The sequence below is a fragment of the Rhinoraja longicauda genome, chromosome 13 (genome assembly GCF_053455715.1).
Source record: "Rhinoraja longicauda isolate Sanriku21f chromosome 13, sRhiLon1.1, whole genome shotgun sequence".
In the NCBI taxonomy this organism is placed as follows: domain Eukaryota; kingdom Metazoa; phylum Chordata; class Chondrichthyes; order Rajiformes; family Arhynchobatidae; genus Rhinoraja; species Rhinoraja longicauda.
Window position 1 is genome coordinate 31,725,510 of NC_135965.1, and position 27,162 is coordinate 31,752,671.

Here is a 27,162-nt window from a genome sequence, read left to right on the forward strand (position 1 = left end):
ATTGTGATAATTAAAAAAATAGAAAAACAGAATTTTAATTTTTTCTGATGATACTATGCACAAAGATGTGTACTTGATGATCTGCTAATTGCTAAGATTAAATTGACACCAGATGAAAACCATGTAAGTTTATGTCATAAGAGCAGAATTAGGCCATTTGGCCCATCGAGTCTACTCCACCATTTACTCATGGGTGATCTATCTTTCTCTCTCAACCCCATTCTCCTGCCTTCTCCCCATAACCTTTGACAGCCTTACAAATCAAGAACCTGTCAATTTCCATTTTAAAAATACGCAATGACTTGGCCACCACAGCCATCTGTGACAATGAATTCCGCAGATCAACCACCCTCTAAACTAAAGAAATTCCTCATCTCCTTTCTAAAGGTACGTCCATTTATTCTGAGGCTGTGTCCTCTGATCCTAGCCTCTCCCACTAGTGGAAGCATCCTCTCCACATCCACTCTATCCAGGTAGGTTGAGATACAGAGGAAAGAAGCAAGCCACAACTTTGGTACTGTGGAAATGGTACGGCCTGCATACATGGGTGCTCAAAATCTATCATATCCAATGTCTCCTTCTTGCCCGATTGTTGCAATCATGCTCAGAATGTCCATTGGACAATAAAAAGGATTTCATATCTGATCGTTACCTATTTAGTACTACACACTGTTCATTTAGAAAAACTAGCAATTCATGAGACCTTAGAACATGACACCTCACTGAGAAGTCAAATTCTTCTTCCCAGAGACATCTAAGATTTAAGTTGACTAAATAACCCCCGTTCCATACCTAGTTTAAGAACATAAAGTGGACTGTACATGTGGGACAGCCACAATATAAATTGCTAGCCACATATAAATGCATACATTGCGTGAGCTCAATGAACTTCATCTCGGACTGGAATACAGAACGAATCGTGCCAAGACCTTGAAGTTCGCTAGGCCAGGACATTGTTAAAGAAGTTCTCAATGCAGTAAAAAGGCGTCCAACTCACTTTGGTTGTTTTGTTGCTGTTCATTTTAATAAATATTTCATTTTTAATTTTATATGGTTATAGTGTTCTTTCTCCACCACTGATCCGAATCCTTGAAACCTGCTTGAATCATTACACCCACTCTGTCCCTTAAGTTCTTGACTAAGGCAATCTTAATTGATCTTTTAATTTGTAGCAATTTCATTTCAGAGAAAAGAAACAAGATAATCAAATGGAAATTTAAGCTCTTCACTACTGTCCCAACTTGATGCTTGCCTTGAGTAGTTGTGACTTTCAGTTTAAGATCAGTTACATCTTGCTTGACTTCACATCAATTAAGAACATATTTTGTTTCTTCTGTGGACCATACTCTTGGGTAAAAGATTTATTGTCTTTTTATTAACTTTGCAGGGTTGATTAGTTATCTTTCAGTTTACATGTCCTCGAGAATAAACTTGTTCTTCAGATTTCAACCTGAAAAAGACATTCGACAACAAACAGCTCACAGACTGGAGGGATCCTGGACGACATCGGTAATAAGTGAGTAGGGGGGCAATAAGTGGGTAAGCTTAGGAATGGTTGAGTGTGTGGGTGTGTGTGTGTGTGTGTGTGTGTGTGTGTATGTGTGTGTGTGTGTGTGTATGTGTGTGTGTGTGCGTGTGTGTGTGTGTGTATATGTGTGTGTGTGTGTGTGAGTACAGGGTTGAGTGAGTGAATGAATGAGTGGAGTAGCATTATCGGTTAGCATTTTCTGTCAAATAATGGAATGAAACAAGATATTCTTGAATGGTGTCTCTGCAACAGGTGACACATGGATTCCTGGTTACCTTTCCAATGTAGTTCCTGCCAAAATGTAATTCAAATAACAAAAAAGCATGGGGTAGATATTCACTTGCTTATCACAATGTACCATACAAAACGTGCAAAGAATTCTAAGGAACAGGAAAATAAGAAAAAAACATTTTACTGGAAGATTGGATCCAATCCCACTGTATTTACAGGAAATATGTACATTGATTGACAATTAATATGTACAAAACTACAGTCACAGCCATATTTATATATAAATTAAGAATAAATACCAATATGTCGACCTCATGACAAGGCAGAAGATAGAACCAAAAAAGACAATCCACTTTCTGCTCTCCAAAGGGAGAGCAAGGTTAATAACAAGGAACTATGACTTGATGAGTTAAAGTGGGTGCAGTGAAACCTTGTCTCTTGCAAGCAGTCGGATAATTCTTATTACAATAATCATTAGACCAACCTAGAAATATCAACACTGTGGAGCAGCTCTCTTCAAACAGTGCCACCAATACTTTCAAATAGGGAACCATAATCGCCCATTAAACAGATCTATTATGCTTTTAAACATTACGTTATAACCATTCGTCAAGTATTTTGAATAAAGCTAGGATCTATCTTTAAAGAAAAAGAGCAAAATCTCTCTCTCTAAAGGCAGTCATCAGTCTTAGAGAGACTATTTCTTTCAAAGGGATTTGCAGACTGTTTTTGACAGAAACCCACAGTTCCACTAAATGGAGCTATAGTCACTATAAATGTCAATAGTTTGTTGTTGAAAAGTAACTACCAATGTCTTTTCCAGACATAGAGAGCAACTCCACAGGTTTCACTGCACCAAAATGTAAGGTCTCAAAACAAGATGGTTGATACTTTGTGTATCTCTCTCACTTGATTAAAGTACCATGTTTCTTCATTTTCCTTTCTAACTTTTCCTGCTAATAGAAGATCTTTTATTTCCTCCTCTCTAGTAGAGGTATCGCTCTTCACATTTCCCTGATCTCAAATCATTTTATAGGTTTGTGGTTTACTTGATATGTATAATGAGCTCTTGCCCACAAATAAATGCAATGTGCTCCACAAAAAGAAACTCGATTGGAAGTAACTGGAGGACAGAGAAGATGAGGTTGCTTTGCCTTGGGGAAAGTCAAGGCCATTATAGAATTTTTGCCAAGCCTTCAGTACTTTCTCGTTGAGGATGACATACAGATTCCAATTCCAAAGAGATCCTGGTACCTAACATGCCCATCGTAATCTGCATGCGATGGATAACGGCAACTAATGGTGGCCACTGAGAGAGGAAATTTGAGAATAGTTGACATAATTCACATAATTATGAATGAAATTACGTGACATAATTTCACCTCTATCAGAAAACGTCTCATTCTTTATTGCTACCCCATGTTATTTTTGGCAGGATCATGGAGAAGAAAGCAACCCAATATCTCCATTTGATAGTCAATAAACCTCCATTACTGCACTTATTATTTTACTTGTTGCTGTAATAACACTATTATACTTCCATTAAGCCTTCCTCTCCACAACACTACCTCAATTTCTCCAATGTCTCTGATATACATTTGTTGTTTTCCTCAAGATTTTTCTCTTGGTTTCGGCTGAAAGTGGTCAACATGGATTCTCCAAAAACAGGAAAAACAGGTTGACCTTCAACACCAGGGACAATAAAAAACTAAATTAGACTAAAAGGTATGGACCAAACACAGGCAAATGGGACTAGCTTAGATGTGAAATTTTAGTCTGCATGTAAAAGTTGGGCCAAAGAACCTGTTTCATTGCTGTATGATTCTAAGACTATGACCATCCTTTAAAAGGGCATTTAAAAATACACCAGGAAAATAAATGTTACCATTTGTTTTCAACAACAGCCTTTGCTAACACATAAAAGTTACCTCTCCCCAGATGACTTGTGAACTACCCCTTGCAACCCTGCCAATATTCTTACTTATTACATAACAGAAGGCCATTCGGTCCATCTGATGTCTGTCTGCTCCCAATGGAACTATCCCATTCATCCTCTCCTTATTTCCCTGTGACCCAGCAATTTATTCTGTTTCATATACTCATCGACTGCTCTGATTCTTTTGTCATTTATTCACAAAAAGGAATAGTTTACAATTGCCAATTAGCCTATCAATATGCCTTTGGGATAATGGGAAGGAAATCAGAGCACCTGGGGAGTCGGTAAATTATGGGGGCCTAGATCTACCTTCAGTTCTGAGTGATTGCACTATAGCAAAGATATCCATGCATAGGAGGAGCTAAAATGCTGTAATCGTAATGATTACTAGTTTAAACAGACCGGAGTACAACATGGAAAAAATGAGGCAAGGTACATCAAAGACATGTCTGCAAATGAATGAATATCAGTTCATAGAAACATGATACTAAGTAGAGACCAAAAACATGGATAGAGAATTACATACTTGTTAAAGAGATAGAGAATAGGTCAGGAAGACCAGCAGTTAATTGAATTGGGTACAATGTCTCAATGGTCCTGAAATCAGGCCTTTATCGGCTTCATTCTTCTAAGCATTCTTCAAGGGATGTGCAAACCAGAAGATCAAACATAAAAAAGGCAATTGGCAAAAAAGTCTTGAAGGAGATGCATTATGATCTACAACCTGTCAACCTGTCGCCTCGGTCAACCTGTTTTCTTCCAAATCAAAATGATTTTTTAATTGGCAAAAGAATTACAACCCTATGGGATGTACAGGGTGTGAGATGACTCACAGTGATACAGCATGGAAATGGGCCTTTCATCCCAACGAGTCGCCAACGACTTCAACTATCCATTTACGCTTATCTTATATTAATCCCATCTTAAAAATATTCTTCACTTTCTCATCAACACCCATCCAGATTCTATCACTCATCTGTAACTATGGGCAATTTACAGTAGCCAATTAACCTAGCAAACTGTACGCCTGGAAGAAACTCACAGGGTCACAGAGAGAATAAACGACACTTGAGGTCAGGATTGAACCCCAACCTCTGGCACTGTGCGGCAACAGCTTTATTAACTTTACCACTGAGACAGGACAACAGCCAGTCCATGCCTGCACATAATAAAATCTCTGCTTAATTCACTCTCACACATTCCAGGATTCACTCTTATACATCACATGATTTAGCATTCACTCGACCACATTCCATACTCTCCAGGTATCAACTGTGGCTCAGTAGATTGCACTCTGACCATACTAAGAGTGCTGCACTATCAGAGAGGGTATATTTCAAATGAGAGATGAAAACCAAATGTTCCCTCATAATTGGATACAAACAATTCCATAACTTTATATGGAGTAGATAGTGGACATTTATGCTCCAAGGATATGATTAATGTTTTTTATGTGGTCATTATCAATGACTATTTGTGGGATGTTGCTATTGCGGTTTTCAATATTAAAAAAAGAATATACTTCAGAATTATGAGTTCTATGCTTTTTGGCATTCTTGAGTCTGTCAAAATTGTTGAAAAAACACAATTATTTTTAAGTACTCATTCTCATACATCCCAAATGCTTCTGAAATGACTCTCACGCAATGCAAACACTTCTGAAATTAGTCTCACGCATTCCAGTCACCTCAGGACCGATTCCTTTAGTTCCCAGACATACCAGGACTGATTCTCATATATCTTTAATACTCCAGAATGATATCATCCAGGGTGCACTTCCAAAGAGTAAGGCTGGGCCTAGAAGATGCCTGTTGGCAGTGTTGCACTAAAAGCTCCACTGTTGAGAGTATGAGTATGAACCCAAGCTCCTACATATCCACACACTGAAGTTCACCTATGTTTTTTTTTGTTTAGGCAATAGAAAACAACGCATTAATGGCAGGAGCTTTGAAGGCAACCTGTACAGGAAGACACTGTCATAGCATTCCCAGTTTCTTCAAGTTGATGTTCTGTAAAAGGCCTCCTTAAAGATTCCGGGTTCTGAAAAAATGTAGGGCCCGACACAAACCAAATGCCTCTTACAGACCACAATACAAATTTCTGTGGATGAGAGTTACAGTTTCATTAGGCCATATACAGTTTTTAAATGAAAGAGATGCTTCGTCCCTTTCGTAACGGAGTTTTTGAGGTTAGGTCACTGTTGTGCAGAACATTCCTTAGTCGACGAGGCATAATCCCGCTTCATTGGGATCGCTACTGAATTTTACATCAATCACACTCAATTTTACTCCGAGCTAACTTTCCGAGTAATAATCCCAACTCGTTGCCATGGATACCATGCTTGAGGTAACTTCCATTTCGAGTGGACGTTTTTTTTTTATACCTTGAATCCAGCAATATTTTGATAGCTTCGATAAACCTCGCTCCCATTTTCCTTTGGCCGTGAGATTGAGTACGAAGTCCCTTATAACTTTGATATTGGTTAGATTCTCCAAAGCCACACTTTCTAATTAACTGAAGGTGAGGCAAACACGTACGGCCAAAGGCTCGCCACTCTCATCCTCTACTCAACGGGCTGGAGACTTAGGTCGCTCTGTATACACAAGAGCTGAACACGTACATCATACTTCGCTGACAGGTGTATTCCGGCTCAACTCCTTGATCCCATGTAGGATCCGCTTCATGTGACCCACTCTTGTTATCCCCAAGTCCTGCCAAACACAGGATAGAAGACAGATGTTTAATAGTGGTGTGATAATTTGATAAATACTATAATAATACCAATGATAATCTAGATCAGGAAATTAAAATAACCTGCAAAGGAAATAGGTTTAAATGGATAGAGTAATGCTCCAAGGTGTCTGAATGCAATGCAGTACCTTCCACTCTGGTAGACCACATATAATTCACTGGAACATAATTCACAAGTCCTCACCAACTGGTCATTACACAGACCAATTAATAAATTACCTCTCTGATCAGCCTGTTCTGTGGAGAAGATGCAGGCATGTACATTTTCTATTGAGTTTTCCCAGTCGAATATGATGCCCCAGATCTGGTTATACCATGATGCTCTCCTTTAACACAGCTCAATGATGGACTTGCTGAAATAAAGCATGCTTTTGATATGGGTAGTAATAGGGGAATTTAGATTAAAGAGACCAGTGGTTGCCTCACCTGCAGAATTGCACAAGTCAATGTAGGTCACTGTCAAAATATTCATCTTCTGGCCTCATGAAAGTCCAGTTGGAAAATGTTTAACTACAAGGTACACACAGTATGTGATCATGTAGTTGCAGTACATACTGAGCATCTTGTTAGTAAACAGTGCCTTTCCATTAGTGCAGAGCTTGTATTTTGCTGGTGAAAAGCAATATCCCGCTCATGCAGAGTCTTATTGCATGAATGGACATGCCACACGTACTGAGTGTGTGGATACTCTGGCAAACACTGGCACATTTTGCACACAACCCTTATATAGCCAGTCATTCCTACAAGATCAGCTTGTAATGCATCACTTTTCTCAGCTTGCTTGGGGAAGTAGGTGAAACTAAAACACTGCGCTGTTCATATTTCTCATGTTCTGAATTTAATGTTCCCGACTAAGTTCACTGAAAAGGATTAGCTGGGCAATGTGGCATTTCAGATGAAATGGTGGAGGTCAAATCTTTTTAATAATTGTACATTTGCTTTTGGTTCGTGAATGGGAGTGATGGTGACTTAGTGAAGGAGTTTAATATTAATTGTTCTTTCAGGCCTTCAAATGGCAAATGGTACAGTTTGCAATTCTTGAAAAAATATAATTGAAGCTTAAACATTAACATGAAGCACCTGGAGAAAAGAGAGAGCTTTCCAAAACATATCTGGCAGAAAAACCACAATCATGTAATGATCTTTAACTTCTTTTGACAGCCATTATCTTGATCCTATGCAGTTCATGTGACAATGGTACAATCACAGAGCTTTGATAAGTTATTCCAGAATGGTGATGCTTTGGCATTTCAAAGTTACCTGGGTACATGACTTGGAGGGGAATTTGCTAATGGTGGCATTCCTACTTCTGCCCTTGTTCTTCCAAGTGTCAGAGGATGTGGGTTCTAGAATTATACTAATGAAGCCTCGGTGGTTGCTAGAAAATGTATTTTGTATTGGTAAACAGTGCAGACAGGGTGTGTCAATGGTGGAAACATAGAAACATAACTGACATTCAGGATGGCTGACTGAGTGCCTACCAAACCTCGATGTTGAGTTGCATGTTGAATATTCCTAGAATTACAGTCATCCATGTCTTCATTTAATCAGCCAGGTCCCGACCTACTTCCCTGCCCACAGTTTCCAGAAGTTCATGATTTGGTGATCGCAAGATCACCAAACGTCACTTGTGAAGTAGTTAAGATGGTCTCTTGTTGGAAATGCTTATTGCTTAGTATTTGAATGGTGCAAATATTACTTGCCACCTAACAGCACATCTGCCAATGATAGATTAGCAGCATGCAGGTATTTCAATATTAGAGGGATTGTGAATGAACCATTCACAAACATCCCACTTCTGACATGATGATAGGGAAGGCTACTTAGGAAGGCTGGTCCTTGGACATTCAGGGCCTAAAGTGATAGGTTTCCCACAACTACAATCTTCTCCCTTTGTTTAGATATGATTCCAATCATTGAAGTCTTTTCCCCTTGGTTACCACTGGCTCCTGATGCCACACTTTGTCATTTGCTATCTCGATATCATGGACAGCTTCTCTCACCGTCCTTTTGCATTTCAGCTTTTTTAATGACCATGTGTGGAGCTGGGAGCCCATGCAAACTGAGCATCTGCAAAGTGGATTGCAGCGAATAAATGGTCTGATGGCTTTCCATCATCTGCCTGATATTTGAAAGCAGATTGATGGGGCAGTAGCTTGTCAAACAGGACCAACTACATTTGGCCTGCCATCTTACTTGGGCTACTTGACCAATGAAGATTCATCAAAGATTGGTCAAACAACATAGTTTCAGAGTGTTGTCAAATGCAATTCCGAATCTACTGAAGGCTCATAGCACACCATTGATGATCTGTTTATAACTGCCAGATTTGTTCTGAATTTATTCCCCGTTACATGGTGTGGCACCTCGTGGAACAATGCTTCCTCTGAATATGGATATAGGAGCGTGTCTCCACGTAAATATGTTGTGGTCATTCCTACTAATAATGTCATGGATGAATCCAACAGCAAAATCTAGATCCGTGAGGAGGAAATTAAAATAAGGTCCATTATAATTCATGTTCCAAATGTAACAGAAATACAAACATGTTATATAAACGTGTTGTTCAAAATTCTTGACAGAAAGCTGCTACTGTGCAAGGAAAAGCATGCAAAAATATATACATTAAACATGCTGGGTTTCTGTTGGGTTGCACTTGAACAGTACAGTAGTACAAATCGTTGATTCGGCTGCGCTTGCAATACTGTGTGCACTTCTGGCTGCCACGCTGTAAGCAGCTTGCGGAAACGATTCACATGATGTTGCCAGGATTGGAGTGGTTGAGTTATGAGGAGAGTTTGGGGAGGCTGGGGCAGTTTTTTAAAAAGAGATACAGCATGGAAAAAGGCCCTTTGGCCCACTGAGCCCACACTGACCATTGATCACCTGTACACAAGTTATATGTTATCCCACTTTCGCATCCTAGACACTAGAGGCAATTTACAGAAGCCAATTATTGACAAACCTGCATGTCTTTGGAATGTGGCAAGGTACCAGAGCACCTGGAGAAAACCTACAGGATCAAAGGGTGAATGTACAAACTCCATGCAGACAGCACCCATGCTCAGGATCGAACTGGGTCTCTGGCGCTGTGAGGCAGTAGCTCTACCACTGAGGTGTGACCTTATAGAGGGACATAGTTATGGTAGATACCATGTTTTTTGCATGGTCGGGGAATCTAAAACCAGAGGGCATAGTTTTAAGGTAAGAGAAGAAAGATTTAACAGGGATCCAAGAGGCAAAGGTTTTGACAATTGTATGGAACAAGCTGCCAGAGGAAGCATTAAAAGGCAGGTACAATTGCAATGTTTAAATTACACTTGGACAGTTACATAGTTAGGAAAGGTTTTGAAGGGTACAGGCCAAATGGGATAAACGTTGGTAGGCATCTTAGTTAACATGGATCAGTTGGGATGAAGAGTCTGCTTCTCTGCTGTATGACTATGAATCTATGAGCGGTAAAACATCCAGCATCAAATAAAGTGTTATTTTTATAAATATACTTTACTGCAAAGTTGCCCAGATATTTCAGATTAGACAATGATTACCCTGAAAATAGTTTAAGATTGAGAATCTTGCACAAAAAATGAAAGGGAAAAAAAGTGTTTGAAATACCCACAAAGCTTGGCAACAACTGACATCACATCAGATTGTTAACCCACAAAGGCAATTTTGATAATTTTCCTTAAGATTATAATTTCTGATGTCTCTTGTCTCACCTTGTTGATAATTCTTAATTGTTCAAAAGTCAACAGGCTGGATCCAAATTTCATTCCCATCCTAAACATTTTATTTGTCCCCTGCAGGGTCTAAAATATTTTGGGATGTAAAAATTTATAGTGCATGAACTGTCCCGGTAATTTTTGTAAATGTAATTCTATTACCCATTCTTTTAAGTATCCTTTACAAACTCCTTTAGGAGTAATAAATTCAAAATTCCTTCCAACTGATGTGATCTCAGCCCACCCAGGAAATTAATGCAGATAGACGATACTGACAAGGCCAGGCCACACTAGCTTGTCATTCATGCAGAAGTGAGAATGTCACTTGCAGTACCTTCAGATCTCGCCTCTCCAGATGCAAGAGCTCTGAGCCACGGATGTCGTGTCCGATGAAGATGTCTCTGTATTCGAACAGGCTAAGATGCTCTAACCAGGCCGCCACCTCCTCAGTACCCCACTGATGCACTGTAGGAAAGCCAAGAGCAGCGCCACCTTCAGTACCCACAATCCCAAAGGCAAAGAGAAATGCACAACCATCACCCGCTAGCAATGAAGAGGCCCACAGAAATTTCAGAGAGTGCAAAGAGGAATTTCAAGAGGATTCTGTGAATCAGTGAACATGCAACCTGGTGATCGACACAGCTGTTGAAATGAAATACGTGCTTTTAAAGCTCCAAGGTACAACATCAAATGTACAAAAAACATACTTAACATAGAACAGTACAGAACAGGAATGGGGCCTTCGGCCTACAATATTTGCACCGAACATGATGCCTAGATAAACTGATCTCATCTGCCTGCACATGATCCATATTCCTCTATTCCCTGCACTTCCACGTGACTATCTAAAAATCTCTTCAACGCCACTATTATATCTGCTTCCACCACCACCCCAGGCAATGTCAATCTAACTCCAGCAAAGGAATACCCTGCTGGACAAAGAAAATAGCGTTGACATAAAAAAATCATCTGAAATACTTAGGTACAGTAAACAACAACATCCCATGTATCACTGATGATCTATTCAAATTTAGCTGATGCCTATCCTGCTACGGTTTTTTATTTTACCTGGGCTATCCACCAGGTATTGGTTGGAAATAGTGGAGGAAGCTGCCTTGTGTTCCTGTTTCATCGGGTCTATGAGTGTCCGAATGAAGAAGTGTCTGAAGAAAGAACTGGGTTTGGCTTTGGTACTATCCTAACAATCACTGCCTGAATCTATACATGAAGAAAAATCAACTGAGTGAAATTTCAGAGGAAAACTAGTGCCTTTCGAATCTGCACATAAATATAAACTTTTGAGGGAGAAGAGAAACAGAAAGGAAAAAAAGTAATTTGGTAGTGTTGGTAATTTGGTTGTGTCCATTTATCTCCACCCCATGTCCAGCCTGTGTGATTGCACACTGAATGTGTTGCACACCTTGTTAAGCTGCTCCCAGAACCTTCTGCTCAACTTCATGGCAATGGTTTAAATGGTTTGTACTCAGGTACTGGAAGGAAAGTACAAAATTAACCCAGATATAATGTCAGGATGTAGTTTACCCAAGTCCGATACCATCTATAGTTATTACTCAAAGTAAGATTATATGCCCAAACAACACTATATTTTCTTGTGCAGGAAACCTTGCAGTTTATGTTGATGTAGGTCCCATTTAAAACTAACCTGGAGCATGTCCTCAATTAATTGTGCAATACATTAGTGTCCACAAACAGGTAAGGCAGCTACTTAATCCGAACAGCTTATAATTTCCTGCAGTGTTTAAATTAAATATTCAGAACCTAATATTTTTTATATTAGATGGACAATGCCGCATAGATCAGGTGCAAAAAGAAATTCTGATAAAGTGAAAAAAGCCAGGCTCAGAATAACCAGCAATCTCCATTTGTTTGGCTTATTCTGAGCTGAATAACAAATGGTTCTCTACAGCCAAACTTGAGGCCAGGATGAGTGGAGCTGAGAGGCCTAATCTCTCTGTCTGCCTCACAGCTGACCCTCAATTGTAATTAAAATTCAGGCTTAAACATTTTGCGTTTTGAGAGAAAATTAATCTTCTTAAAAAAATTAAAGTAACTGCATTTATATATGATCACACTCCATTCTGAAAGTTGCTCCTCCACACGTACATCTGCAACAGCTTTGCTATTTCATCCAACCCATGCTCATTTGCAATTTTCTATTCTTAACAGTGTGTTGTGGCGGCTCCCAAGGGTCGGGCCATACCACTACCGACCCCTCGGCACGGGAATGGACCGGTCCAGGGGGGGCGGCCCTTTGCTACGGTTATAAAGGACGAGGTTTTGGGTGCAGATTTACTGTGGCAGACTTGACAGGTCTAGCAAACGTATTAAATTCATTCCTCCCGAAATACCCGGCTCCTCGCCTTTATTTCGGGCCTTTTTCGACGGGCCACAGTATACTGGCAATACATTTGACCAATGGAAGACTGTGACTTTCTAGTGGATAGTTCCTTTCCCTGAGACATGGCATGGTTAGCAAGATGAGATCAGATAGAATATGCTCACACCTGGCAGCATATTATACTACAAAAACATCATAGTGATAGTTATAGTCGTGGTTTGAAACTTCCACCAGCATCATCTAATCAAACAGAGACTACTTACTTCCAATGCAAATCCTGGAATGGCATGGCATGATTTCTACTCCTGAACTGTTTTCCCAGTATTTCAATGGATGACGAATGCAGACTAATTAACAAGGATATCATTGGGGAAGTCTACCTAGAGGCCCCTTATCAAAACAATCAATGATGTCTCTATGAGGCATCAAATTTTGAGATAGATAGATATCGGAGGGCACTGATTTCTTTGAATGCACTTAGCTTGAGCCAGATCGCTAACATTAAAATGGCCTCTTGAAAAATGCCTTCCACGTATCAAAGCTGTTACCATCAGCAACCACAGATAGTACTGTGAACTTGTATCACACCTGACTTGAATGAAGACACACATAGGCAAACCTGGATAACGATAAAACACACACAAACACACACAAATGATGGAGAACCAAAGTCCATATACACACCTGGCAAACCCATATTCCCTCTGGTTTCCTTATTCTTGTTATTTTTCTCTTTTTTTAACTTTGACACAAGGCGGAACTTGGCACTATGAGTGCGTTTGGAATATTCCAACAACTGACCCTGGAAAGGCACAGGAAGAAAGAAGCAGTGATAACTTTCAGTTTATTAGACACATACAGAGGAAAATATCCCACTCACACTCATGCCTTTGACGTCAGGATCAAGTGGGAAGCAGATCTAATGTGTAAACAAGATTTGACCTTGCTCATAGCATACCAGGCTATGACTCACACCAGCAAACCCTTTCAAACGTTTGTAGGAACCAGACTTTGCTAGACTTTTGGATTACTTATGCCCATTTGAGGTCACAAGGAGCTTTCATAAAAAGTCAGCTTGCATCTTCAGGAGGAAAATAAATTAGAAAAGAAACAAAGACATGGGTTTTCGACTGAACATATTCTAAAAATCAATCATTAAGTAAAATTCTTTATTTGTCTCTGAGCCTACCTCATCATCGCTTGGCTCGATGAGCTGACACAGCCAGGGGATTTCTGCCAGTTTGCGAAGCTGAAGGTCCACATTAGCCAGAGCCCCAGTGAGCTCGTCCTTCTGAGGGGGATCCAACTGCTGCACCCAGAAAAGGAAAGCATACAGCAGCATGCTCAGTAATAATCACTAAACAGTAAAATGCTAGCCTTAAACATGGGGTTGCAAATGTTTTTTTTTTCTATTCAATACATTTTCTCTCTTTTTTGAATTGTTTTATGATCAGAAATGATTGAACAAATAATTTTAGTTTCTGGGTTTCAGTGCCATCACCAGGGAGTGCTTCAGGCTAGCCAACTCTGAAAGCCCAGCAGTCTGTATGTATGTGAAATGGCCACCAAACAGTAGCAGTTTACAGAGTCTGTCAGCAATCCAATCTTGTGTGAATTAGTAATACACTATCAACCCCAGTTTATACAACACGTTATCTCTTAGAAAGGCATCAGTTACTTAAAAAGTCTCCGTAACGTTGCAAATAAAAATGAATTGGAAACATCCGAGGTTAACTAATTTTATTTCAATGTCATTCATTGTAATTAACGGAAAAAAGAATAGTACAGCACAGGAACAGGCCTTTCATCCCATAATATCTCTGTCGATGGCAATGCCAATTTAAACATCTGCCTCCACAAAGTTTATATCCCACCATTCCCTGCCTGTTCAAGTGCTTGTCTAAATGCTTCTTAAACACTGCTGTCATATTTGCTTCCTCTGGACCATGATCCTCTGGTGGGTTCCAGCCATCTACCACTCTTTATAAAGCAAACAAAATGCCTTGCAAATCTTTTTTAAACGTCCTCCTCTCACCTTAAATCCATGCTCTCTAATATTTAACATTTCCACTCTGGGAAAAAGACTGACGATTTACCCTATCTATAACTCTCATAATTCCATATATTTCTTTCATATCGCCCCTCAACCTCCGAAGTTTTAGAGAAAACAATCCAAGTTTGTCCAAGCTCTCCTTATAACAAGTACACTCTAATCCAGCTGCACCCTGGTGAATTTCTTCTGTAGCCTCTCCAAAGCCTTCACATTGTTCCTTAATGCAGTGATCAGGTAAGGAGAAAATTAGAAACAAGGAATGCAGATGCTGGTTTCCCCCCAAAGGATACAAAGTGCTGGAGTAACTCAGCAGATCAGACAGCATCGCTGGCGAACTTACCCATATTCTTCAGAGAGGCAGTTTGACCCGCTGTATTACTCCAGCACTTTGGGTCCCTAGGGGAAAATTACGCTGCATTCTTGCTTTTAATTATTTTCCATTCAACAACTCTGGACAGTGATTCTATGGGCATTATATCAAGAAAATCTAGTCTTGGTCATGATTGCCTTGAGTTGAATTCCTTGCCCTACCTCAGTGCCCAGTATCAAATGAGGATGATCTGGAAATAGTATTAGAAGGCTGGTAACCCAGCAAGTGTCATCTGCGATGAACCTGACAATGTAGGAATATATTAACAACTACAAACATATACATATAAAAGGATATGCACTCTCTTGAGCAACGATAAAAATTAGATAAATGAAATAATTATTTCCATATGCACCAGCTGATATCAGGATTCATAAGGTGATTACTAAATACTGTTGCACACTCAAAATATATATTTTTGAGATCATAGATTCACTTATCATTTTAAATGTTGGAGCACTTAATTGCACACAAATGTCGTTGATATTAAAGCTTCTTTTTACATATTGCCTTGCAACTGTAGAAAACTTACCCTCACCATTTGCATTGCACTATATTTAACATAATTCATATATTTCTTATGAAAGCATTTAATTTAAACAGTTGCTTATTCCCAACTTATCTGTTACTTATATGCAGAATAAACCTTCCAAACCTTGATCCAGCCTGCACTCACTTAATTCTATGTTATTCTTTTTATAGAACAAAGCTCATGAATATTTTCCAGCTTGTAATTTACTCCAGCGTTTCCACTATTCTATATATAAACCATCTCTACACTTCAATTAGACTCCAGTCCTGAAATCGCCAGTTGGGCAATTTGATATGAAGATCATTTGAATCTTCCTATAGCATCAGTCATTAACTTATTTTAACCATTGGAACATTTCATTTAACTTTTGATTCACTTAATTATTCTAAATTTAAGTACTAAAACCCATTAGTTCCTTCCATTTGGATCATTCCTTACCAGTGACATTTTGCCTGCCAGCAGCAACTCTGTCTCATTATGCAGGGCTTTTCCATTGTTGACCATTTCCATCACCAGACTGCAACTCAAACCCTTTAGGAAACAAAGACAAGATAACTTTAAATCCATTTTGCATCTCGAGATCTGCTCAGTGGCATAATCATCGCTGTCGCACATTACATCTTACATTTCCTGCAATTCACACAGCTTGCACTTATAAACTATCCTTTATGAAGTAAATGTTTTAATGCTCTTCACAGAAAGGAAGCAAGCATGAATCAGTAAGGAAAGGTCAGTTGAGTTAACTAAAACCATAGTCCAGAGAGGGATACCGAAAATACTTTTCAAAATGGGATGCTACCAGAAGAGTATGGACAGAGAGCTGGATTAAATGACAGGGATGCTTTCAATTGGCTGAAAGACTGAATGTAATTAGAGATTTAATTTGAAGACCAGATGAGATGGGAAATAGGAGGATGCAGAGGTTATGTTAATGAACTTCAATGTAAGGCTGGAGGGAGTTGTAGAGATCAAATGGGATGTTTTTTTAGGGATTTCTAAGCATGGGAGAAGTTATTGAATTGAATCTATCGGGGATAGGGCTCCAGTTGACACCAACTAAGGTTGTCATCATAGATGAGCAACACTCATTGCAGGCAGAATGTAGATGGTATAGGTTCCTCTTCCATATACCAGCTGAGTGGCTCTTTATAACTAGGCTAGTCTACAAAGCCCAGGTAATTGGGTTACTGAACTACACAATGGCGCAGTGGTAGAGTTGCTGCCTTACTGCACCAGAGACCCGGGTTAGATCCTGATACGGGTGCTGTTTTGTACGGAGTTTGTACGTCCTTTCCATGACCTGCGCAGATTTTCTCCGCGAGCTCCAGTTTCCTCCTACATTCTGAAGACGTACAGGTTTGTAAGCTAATTGGGCTGGTAAAATTGTAAATTGTCCCTAGTGTGTAGGATCGAGTTAGAGTGCGGGGATTGCTGGTCGGCACGGATTCAGTTTGTCGGAACGCTTTATTGGCTAGATTTATTGGGCAAGTTGCTCAAAACCTGTGTAGATGACTTGAATTAATATTGGTCAATCTCTTACACTTAAGGGGGTGATAAATAGCCAGGATGCAGAGGCAAATTCCAACAAGTTTTCTGGAGTAGGGTTTTGGCAAACTGTGGCAACTTCTGGCCCAATGGCAATAGAGTCCTTTTTGTGTAACTGCACTTCCCCCTCTTCTCCTCAGCATAGTTGCTTTTTCCCTAAGTGGATGTCAGTAGTAAGTCCAGCTCTCTCACTAAAATTCTCCAAAGAAAAACATGAAACATGGACCAAGAAAACTCAGTGCGTCAAGTAGCATTGCGGAGGCAAAGTAGCTATCTTTCCACTGTGCTCTCAGTTCTGATGCAGGGTCGCAACTCAAAATGTCGACTATCCCTGTGTCTCCAATGATGCGGCTTAACCCGCTCAGCTCGTCCAGCAGTTTATTCCTTTGCTCCAGACTCCACAATCTGCAGTCTCTCGTGTCTACATTAAACTCTCAAATGGAAAGCTTAGGCATGGGGTTTAATAGTGTAGATATCTCAGCACCAAGTTGCTGTTATCTAAAGTTACATACTTCAGATCAAGGTGTGAATTGTGCATGTTTTTTAGCTTTCTCTGCCTGCTTCTGACTATTGCTTAATTGCTGATTGTCCTTAGATCTCAATGGGACCAAGGGCAAGTTATAGCCTATACATTGTTTTGCCTGGGAGTGATGTTGAAAAACCAAAGCCAAGTCTGATCTTTTGTTATATGTGCATTTATCAAAAAGAAGCCACCAGACTATGACCTGGAAAGCCAACATGAACCATCATACTCCAGTATTCCAACACTCCCTAAAAACCCAGTCCTCTCCTCTCCCAACTGCTCACGAATAACTTGGTTCTGATTTTCACCACCAATGGAAAATATCATTCAAATCCTACATTATATCACTGCTTAATTTTCCATTTCTTAGCTGCAATCAATTTTGGCACTGATTCTTGGTAGAGTCTTGGTGGTGGGAGCAGCTCAGCAAATTGTAATATTGCCTATAGCAACTCTGTATATCAATGACAACTCTGGCCCAACTATGAACGTCACTGGCAAACCAGTAAAGAACATAACGACATTCACTTCCTTATATTTGTTGTATCTAGCCTGACTATAGATCTGGATGGCCTCTCCAGTCTAGCTGGCTGCACAGCCCACAGTTATTATTACCATTTCTTACCTCCGTTGTTTTTGACTTTGCATAAACTTTATCCATTGATTTGGCACTGGCATTTACCGCATGTGCAAGCTCTTGTTCCATGGTATGATGAAGCTGTGCTGTCTCCCGAATCCTGGAGAGACAGAGGAGGAGGAAGGTCATTGTAGGGAACAAAAATAAAAGACGGGGAACAATAGCTCTCAGAACTATAGCAAAAAGGAAGATGGGAGACGAATCAAACAGGACAGCGCACTGTTGGGGAAGCAAAGGTTGCTCCTTCATCAAGACATATCAGGAGAGTAAATTCTGACCTGACCAGTTTCGTTGTGAATCAGTCAAAGCCGAAACGTCATCGGACACTCAATTGAACTATACGAGGGATCAAAAGAAGAAGCTTGGCATTGCCTAACCTTTGAGGTCCAGCGAAATATGTGTCAATAATATTGGATGAGAATATTAGTTACACCTCTAACCCGTTCTCGAAAATGCACAGCTTATAGCAATGAAATACGTGCAATTTATACTTGATTAGCATAGATCAGTTGGGGCAAAGGGTCTGTTTCTGTGATCATAGCTCCATGACTATGACTATTACTTCTCACACCTGCGCATTAGCCTGTTTTACTGCATTGAACAGTTTATGGCACTGAACTACGAGGGGACCGAGGAATCCACATTAGTCAGGAAATGGTGTTAGGTAAACTGTTGGGACTGAAGGCTGACAAATCTCCAGGGTCTGCATCCCAGAATACTCAAGGACGTGGCCCTGGAAATCGTGGATGCATTGGTGATCATTTTCCAATGTTCTCTCGACTCTGGATCAGTTCCTGTGGACTGGAGGGTAGCCAATGTAACCCCACTTTTTAAGAAAGGAGGGAGAGCGAAAACAGGGAATTGTAGACCAGTTAGCTTTATATTGGTAGTGGGGAAGATGCTTGAGTCGATTATTAAAGTTGTAATAGCAGCGCTTTTGGAAAACAGTGATGGGATCTGTCAAAGTCAGCATGGATTTATGAAGGGGAAATCACGCTTGACTAATCTTCTGGAATTTTTTGAGGATATAACAAGTAAAATGTAGAATGGGTAAGGGAGAGCCAATGGATATGGTGTATCTGGACTTTCAAAAAGCAATTGACAAGATCCCACACAAGAGATTAGTGTGCATAATTAGAGCACATGGTATTGGGGGTAGGGTATTGATATTGATAGAGAACTGGTTTTGCAGACAGGAAGCAAAGAGTAGAAAGTAACAGGTTATTTTCAGAATGGCAGGCAGTGACGAATGGGGTGCCGCAAGGCTCGGTGCTGGGAACCCAGTTATTTACATTATATATTAACGACTTAGACGAGGGAATTAAATGTAACACCTCCAAGTTTGCGGATGACACTAAGCTGGGTGGCAGTGTGAGCTGCGACGAGGACGCTATGAGGCTGCAGGGTGACTTGGATAGGTTGGGTGAGTGGGCAGATGCATGGCAGATGCAGTATAATGTGGATAAATGTGAGGTTATCCACTTTGGTGGCAAGAACAAGAAGGCAGATTATCTGAATAATGTCAGATTAGGAAAAGGGGAGGTGCAACGAGACCTGGGTGTCCTTGTACATCAGTCACTGAAAGTAAGCATGCAGGTACAGTAGGCAGTGATGAAAGCTAATGGCATGTTGACCTTCATTGCGAGAGAATTTGAGTTTAGGAGCAAGGAGGTCCTACTGCAGTTGTACAGGGCCCTGGTGAGACCGCACCTGGAGTATTGTGTGCAGTTTTGGTCTCCTAATTTGAGGAAGACATTCTTGCTATTGAGGGAGTGCAGCGTAGGTTCACCAGGTTAATTCCCGGGAGTGTGGAATTGACATATGATGTAAGAATGGGTCTACTGGGTTAGTATTCACTGTAGTTTAGAAGGATGAAAGGGGATCTTATAGAAACATATAAAATTCTTAAGGGATTGGACAGGCTGGATGCAGGAAAAATGGTCCCCATGTTGAGGGAGTCCAGAACCAGGGGTCACAGTTTAAGAATAAGAGGTAGGTCATTTAGGACTGAGAAGAGGAAAAGCTTTTTCATCCAGAGAGTTGTGAACCTGTGGAATTCTCTGCCACAGAAGGCAGTGGAGGCCAATTCACTGGAAGTTTTCATGAGTTAGATTTAGATCTTAGGACTAACGGAATCAAGCAATATGGGGATAAAGCAGGAACAGGATACTGAATTTGGATGATCAGCCATGATCATATTGAATGACGGCGCTGGCTCGAAGGGCCGAATGGCATACTCCTGCATTGATTTTCTATATTTCTATGTAACTCTGTGTATAACAAGCAGCCCCTTTTTAAATCATGTCACAGGTAACTTGCACCTCCGATCCACTTATAGTTTGTTACACATGCAAAAGATAAGCAACTTATACATTCCCCTTAAAGCTTACAGTGTGCCATTGCATATAGCAGATGGATGTTAGCTTTTATTCTGCACATTACATCCTCTGACAATCATTCACCACAATGAACATTGCAATTTGCTGCTTGCAGCACCGAAGTTTCTCTTGCACAGGAGACTATCTCAACATTTATGTTGGAAATAAATTTTAGCAGAGATTAGACAATAAACTTTCCCTCTTTAATATTCAATGTTGAAGAACAACTCTCTTCAAACAGGAAGCCCATTCAAGATTTAGGGTTAGAGGTCTGTCCAGTCTTCTGCCACAATTGCAGTGCTCATTCCCAGGATATCTGTAGTTTGGTCTGTCCTGCTGTCTCAGCTGAAGGAAGATGTGTAGTAGGGGAAAATTAGGCAAATGTCCTTTGAGCCACTTACCGATGGATGAGTGTTCCAGCCGCTCGGCCAAACTGATTGATCTCAGCAGCTTCCTCTTCTGAAACTGTCTCGGGTTGCAAGGCGTTCTGTGATGATGGACGAGGTAGTTCACATTTTTGCTTATCTTCCCAAGACTTCAGTGTATTTTCAAAAGCCTGTGGGAGGGGCAAACACAAACACATTCAAGATTGATGAGAAATCACCCATTCAAACTCAAACTTTGAGTGCACTGGAATTTACTGCCATTCCATCTCCTTTTTCACCTTGGAGTTACAGGAAGCAAAGGTGTGACATTAAGATGCAGTATATTTTCCTCCTGTGTAGTATTTCTTGAGAAAGGCAATAAACCTTCTGCCATTGTTACATGTCAGGAAACCTTCTCGTTATGCCCTAACTATTACAAAATGACTAAAGTAACAGGCAATTAAGCATATCAATTCAATTAAGAGTAGCTGTTCATTGAAATCTGTCCATGTTATGGAGCTGGCTAATCATTGCATACATATGCAATTTGCAACAGGTAGGGCTAAACGATTTCACAAGCAACAGACCATATCATAGCTCTAGTCATCAATAGTGTGATCAATTAAACAACAAATGAAAGAAGTCTCCAAAAATAAATGCATCATCAATGACAGTAAGTCCTTGCAGGCAAGTGCACGACAGGCTGACGCATTCGTAATCATGTTCAGAGAGAAATGCTAAGTGAGTGATCCATCTGGTTTCTTTCTGGGCTCCCCGCCAACATGGAAGGCAGTCTACAGTCAATTTGATTCATTCCACATGATATCAAGAGAAGGCTGAGAGTAGTGGATACAGCGATGGGACCAGACAACAGCCAACCTCTAATACCAATGATCCCTGCTCCTGAATTGACTGTGCTCCAGCCAAGGTCTTCCAATACGGTTACAATGCAATCATTTATCCAACCAAGAGGAAAATTGCTCAAACATATACTATTCAAAATAAAAGGCAAATCTAATTGGCTATTTATCTCCCAGTCAGTTCATTCTCAATCATCAGTAAGGCGACGCAGGGGTATCATAGACAGCAGTTCCATAAGAACAGGAATAAGAGTAGGCAAATTGACTAACTGAACCCGCTTCACCATTTTATAGGTGTACAATCTTGGCAATCTTGCTACTTTTGCCATCATCCATCTTCACATCTCTTGACCCCTTGCTGTTTAAATGTCTGTCAACTTTTGCCTGGCATATATTCTATGACTACCTCAGCAGATGTGAGATTTTTAAATTCCAAAGATTAATGCTCTTGGAAAGAAAGATTACCTCCTCAACTCCAATTTAAATGGGCGAGCCATTATTCTGAAACTATGCTCTGTAGTTCCCCACAAGAGAAATTTACTGCCAGGATCACAATGTCAATATCCTTCAGAATCTTCTATTTCAATAGTTACACTTCCCATTCTTCTATCCTCCTCTGCACACAGTCCCAATTTTTTTTTTCATATGTTAACCCTTCCTACCTGGAATCAATCTAGTGAATATTCTTTGCACTGTCTCCTTTACAGGGACATTCTTCCTTAAATATGTAGAGCAGAACTGTAGGCAATATTCCTTGTGCAGTCTCAATGCCCTGTAAAGTTATTTCAAACTTCCCTTGTTTTAGACTCCACACCCTTTGCAATAAAAGTAAATGTTCCATCAGCCTTCTTAATCAATTTCTGTACCTGCATGCTAATTCTTTTTGCTTCATGTTCTCGGACTTTTAGATTCCTTTGTCCTGAAACAGTTTTTATCTTCATTCCATATAAATAATTATGTTTTTTTAAATTCTTCCTTCCAAAGTAGATAACCTCACATTTATCACATTATACTCCATCTGCCAATTCCTTACCCACTCACTTAAACTACCCAAGTAACAATGCAGGGTCTTTGTATACATCTTGCAACATCAGCAATGATACAGTAAATGGCAACTATACAGTTCTGCGTTGTTGACATTTACTGCCGATGTAAAATTTTAAAGTGTACAATAAAAACTATTTTTCAAAGTTGGCCTCTCTGGAATTTACTTTGGCTTTCCTTACTTAAAATCAAGAAGAAATTTGTACATATTGTGTGCTCAACCAGTCTTCAAGCTATAACTTACCCGGTCTCTGGTCAACATCTGTGCACGATTCTTGTGAATGATTTTGATGTAGCCAGGGGGTTGGATCCATGCTTCCCCATCCACTTGTACCGGGACTCCTTCATCACCGAGGATTGTAATCTTTACTGAACGACACTAAGGGTGGGGAAGAAAATGAATCAAGGTTAAACAGTCTTAAAAACAGCCGTGGAAGAATCCACTGCTTTAACATTTGCCCTCACCATCTCTATTCCACATAACAAGAAATAAGTCAAATATATTCAACCAATTTATTCCATTGTTGTTACACAGAAAACAAATAACCTATTCCTATGGGATTAATAATTGTGCAGTGTTTAAGATGAAAACAAAACTAAGTATTTTATGTTCAGTGGTACATATACAGGAATAACAAGAAATAGGAGTTTAATCTATTACTGGAGAGAAGGTGCAGGAGGTTACGACCGAGAGTCCTCTGACACAACGACCAAGAATATAATCTGTGCAGAATAGATCACTTAAACAAAGTGGGAACAGATATCCTTGGCATGGCAATAAAGGTTGATATGGAGAAGAGAATTGACTCAAACTGATTGAGTGGAAGAGGAAATAAACAAGCAGAGAAGAAAATAAAACAAGTAGGGGTGACCATTCTTACTTGAGTAATTCGATGATGTTGTAGATTGATGACTCGTGAAACTGCCATTTGCATGCTTCCAAATACAGCCACTACTTCCAATATCTTATCATCAAAAGAAGGGGCTGTGAATATCTGCAGAGTGAAGAGCAAGGGTTAGGTCAGCAATGATATTAATGCACATGAGATTGCAGCATTCAGCATTAATGCACATGAGATTGCAGCATACAGAGATAAGTACCAAGGCGCTGTGCTTTCTGTCTTCTATATTTCAAAAGGAATACTCCATGTGCAATCCCATTTACCTTTATATACCATCATTGGCTCTTAAAGTTGTACTTACATCGTCTTCCTTGGTTCCACCCCAAAAGTTGGTACCACCAGCATAGCTGGGGATGTTTAGCACTGCAATACCCTGCAGGCTGGGCAGGAGAATGCGCTGTCCATCACACTGCATTATAGAAGAAAACAGAAAAGATCAATACCGAAATATAGCGACACCATCAAATGGTCCAGATCAGCATTAATAACAGGAGTAAAGCAAAAAAAAAAGAAATGTCTGAGGTCAATGAATATAATCAATCATAATATACACAGAGACACAATAAACCTGTTGCAGCCAAACCAATGCTTAAAAAGATTAATCATGATTTCTTTGCCATGATTTGCCACTATACATAAAGACAAGAAACATGTTTAAAATACTTTGTCAACCTGCCTTGTAACTTAAAAAGAATTGTGTAAAGAATTATTCACAGATCTCTTTATTCTTGTATCCACTTTTAAATTGTGTCTTTACTTGTTATGCCTCTTCTTCTGTCAAGCAAAATGTAATGCCACATTTCTAGGTATAGAATGCCACCTGGCAGCTATCTGTTCATTTCACCAGCTTGGCTCTATCTTTTTGAAGTCCACTGTAGCTTCCTCACAGATCACTTCACCTTCATGTTTTGTGTCATTTGCAACGGAAATAGTACTCTGCACACTTAAGTACAAATCATTAATGTATAATAAGAAAAGCTGTGATGCCAGCAGCGACACCTGAGGAACTGTATTGCACATTGCTGAGGAACAGTCTGAGGAACAATCTCTCGCTACTATTGTTTCTTGTTTCTTTGCCAATTTCCTATCCATGCTGTTCCATCCTCTTCTGTGGTCTTCAATCTTGATGACAAGCCTATCACGCACCACTTTATCAAATGCTTTTTGGGCCAAAAAAACCATAACAATTTCATTGCCCTCATCGACTGTTCATGTAACTTCATCAAAAAACTCAGTCAAGTTATTAAATACTCAATTGCATATCTCTGCAATTTCCCCAGCAGATTTGCTCCAATATAGTCCCTGTATTCTCATCACACTTCCAGACGATCATATTCTGTCTTTGATTATTCCAGAATATCCACTGCAATATTCTCATTAATCCTCCTCCGTCTTTCCTGCATTATCGTTTTGGACCATTAGTTACTTAGAGATATTTGAAAAACATTCCTGCCTTTAGCTGTGGCTGTTTTACCACAGCTTCATAACACTGATTAATTGCACATGCAACCCATCAAACTTGTTTAATATGCTTCTTACGTTTATGTCATGCACTCTAAACCTATCTTTGACCCCTCCCCCCCACCCCCCTCTATTCTCCCTGAGACTGGTTTTGTTTTAAATCGTTCTACTTCTTCTTTGGTGCTGTTTATCTTTTCTGTATCTATTTTTCTCTTTTTCAATGCTTCCCTTCTGTACCCTATTCTTTACCAAATAACATTTTTTAATTCCCAGACTTTATTTAAACCAAATGCTTGCTTAAATTCATTGGGACTCTGATTTCTGTATTTTTTTTACTCAACAGGACTGTTTTTACCAACCTTTTAAAATTAATGGCAGTCCATCTCCCTTGCTTCTTTTACTAACTGGGGTTCTCTTTCCCTAGAGAATGTATCTCTATCTCTTGTGTTGCTTTTAAGCATCCAGAATCTCTCCCAAACTCCACATTCAATCGGGCTGTGCTTTCCATGCTCCTTTTAAATTATCTGGGTCTGTTTCCGATGCCCCTCTGAGCTCACCGGGGCTCTGTCTCTCATGCATCTTTTACTGTAGGGCCGAAACCTCTGTTTATTTTTGTTACACAGAGGGACACTATTTTTGAAGAAGAAAAGTTAGAAAAATTACCCCCAGAGAATTTCCTGTTCTTCATCAATTAATACTGGGGAATATTTTGTAGCTACCTCAATAGGCAGCTCGGGACTTATTTGAACATCTGAAAGATAGTTTATACTGATATAGCATTGTTTGTCCATGAATTGGGGGCTTGAACTCACAAACCTCTGGGTATCAACATGGACAAAGTTGCCATGCACAGTATAGATGTGCCATGCACAGGATAGGGCAGACTGAGCTTTACTGCGTCTGATCCCTGAATTTCACTCGAGGCAGCCTGGTGAAAGTTTCATTCCCTAGCTCTAATATGTGATGCAGGGAAAAACCAAAACAAATTACTTAAAACGTCGGCCACAGACAGATGGTATAGAAATTGCGGAAGTGAACAGGATACCTACCTCTAAAAGTACTTTCTGCTCCAGGTTTTTGTACGTTCTGTGTAGTAGCTCCTTGGTTCCAAGAACCCCATACCACATCATATTTTTTGTCCGACTCCTGAGAAAAAACTATAAAAAGTTAAATACAATTCATAAGACACCAACAACGAAAAACAAATTCTATCACTTCTGAGTCATAATGACGTCCCAGTCAATTCTGGACCGGTTGAAACTAAATCTGAGGATTGTTGTCTGCCACTTGTGAATACTGAGTAGGAGGAAAATTAATGCAGTCTATGACAAAGGTTCAGGACAGAGTGCACTACCAGGAATGAGAATGTAACTGAAGAGGAGAATAGACATATGGAACAATGAGACAAAAATGATAAGGTAAGAAAGTAGAAGAGGAGGAAAATTCAGCCATAAATTAAATTGGCAATAATGAAAGTTGTTGGGTTAAGTATGAACAGCAGCATAGAGATTTTCACATCTACACAATGTGAAGTACAATGTGAACTGCAATGATTTCTGACTTTTTGCTCTTCATCTGATGTTAACAATTATCTCCTTCAATGTCATGGAACATGAAGAGTGGAGAAAGAAAACTAAATGAGCAGCTTGTGGATAGATTGTAGGTTGGCTATTCTTTTAGTTCAGCTTTCAACAGTGCTCCTGAAGGATGCATTCTCAGACCGTACTAGACTCCCTGTTACACCCCCAACTGTGCAGCCATATTACGCTCTATGTCCATTTACAAACTTTGCAGTAGATGGTAGAGGACCGTATCATGAACATTGACGAGACGGAGTACTGGAAGAAGGCAGAGAGCTTAGTAAGATGGTGTCAAGAGACAGCAACTTCTCCCTCATTGTCAGCAACACAAAGAAGCTACTTATTTAGTTCAGGAAGCATGGTGGCGTACACACGATGCCCCAAT

The 27,162-nt window shown here is 39.9% G+C and overlaps 1 protein-coding gene across 5 annotated transcripts in view; it reads right to left on the bottom strand.

Annotated features, from left to right (window-relative positions):
• Window positions 1–1,924: 1,924 nt before the first annotated feature.
• dgkd (diacylglycerol kinase delta) overlaps window positions 1,925–27,162 on the bottom strand; it is a 121,726-nt gene continuing 96,488 nt past the window's right edge. For 3 of the 5 annotated variants that reach the window (XM_078410734.1, XM_078410733.1, XM_078410738.1), the window contains 11 exons: window positions 26,247–26,343; window positions 24,038–24,145; window positions 23,716–23,829; window positions 23,079–23,213; window positions 20,967–21,121; window positions 18,176–18,287; window positions 15,921–16,013; window positions 13,717–13,836; window positions 13,212–13,329; window positions 10,503–10,660; window positions 1,925–6,406 (listed from right to left, as the gene is read on the bottom strand). In XM_078410734.1, coding sequence (XP_078266860.1) covers window positions 6,317–6,406; window positions 10,503–10,660; window positions 13,212–13,329; window positions 13,717–13,836; window positions 15,921–16,013; window positions 18,176–18,287; window positions 20,967–21,121; window positions 23,079–23,213; window positions 23,716–23,829; window positions 24,038–24,145; window positions 26,247–26,343 — 1,300 coding nt within the window. In that variant the 3' untranslated portion in view covers window positions 1,925–6,316. The remainder of the gene's footprint in view (window positions 6,407–10,502; window positions 10,661–13,211; window positions 13,330–13,716; window positions 13,837–15,920; window positions 16,014–18,175; window positions 18,288–20,966; window positions 21,122–23,078; window positions 23,214–23,715; window positions 23,830–24,037; window positions 24,146–26,246; window positions 26,344–27,162) is intronic. The other 2 variants (XM_078410736.1, XM_078410735.1) reach the window with 1 other exon arrangement.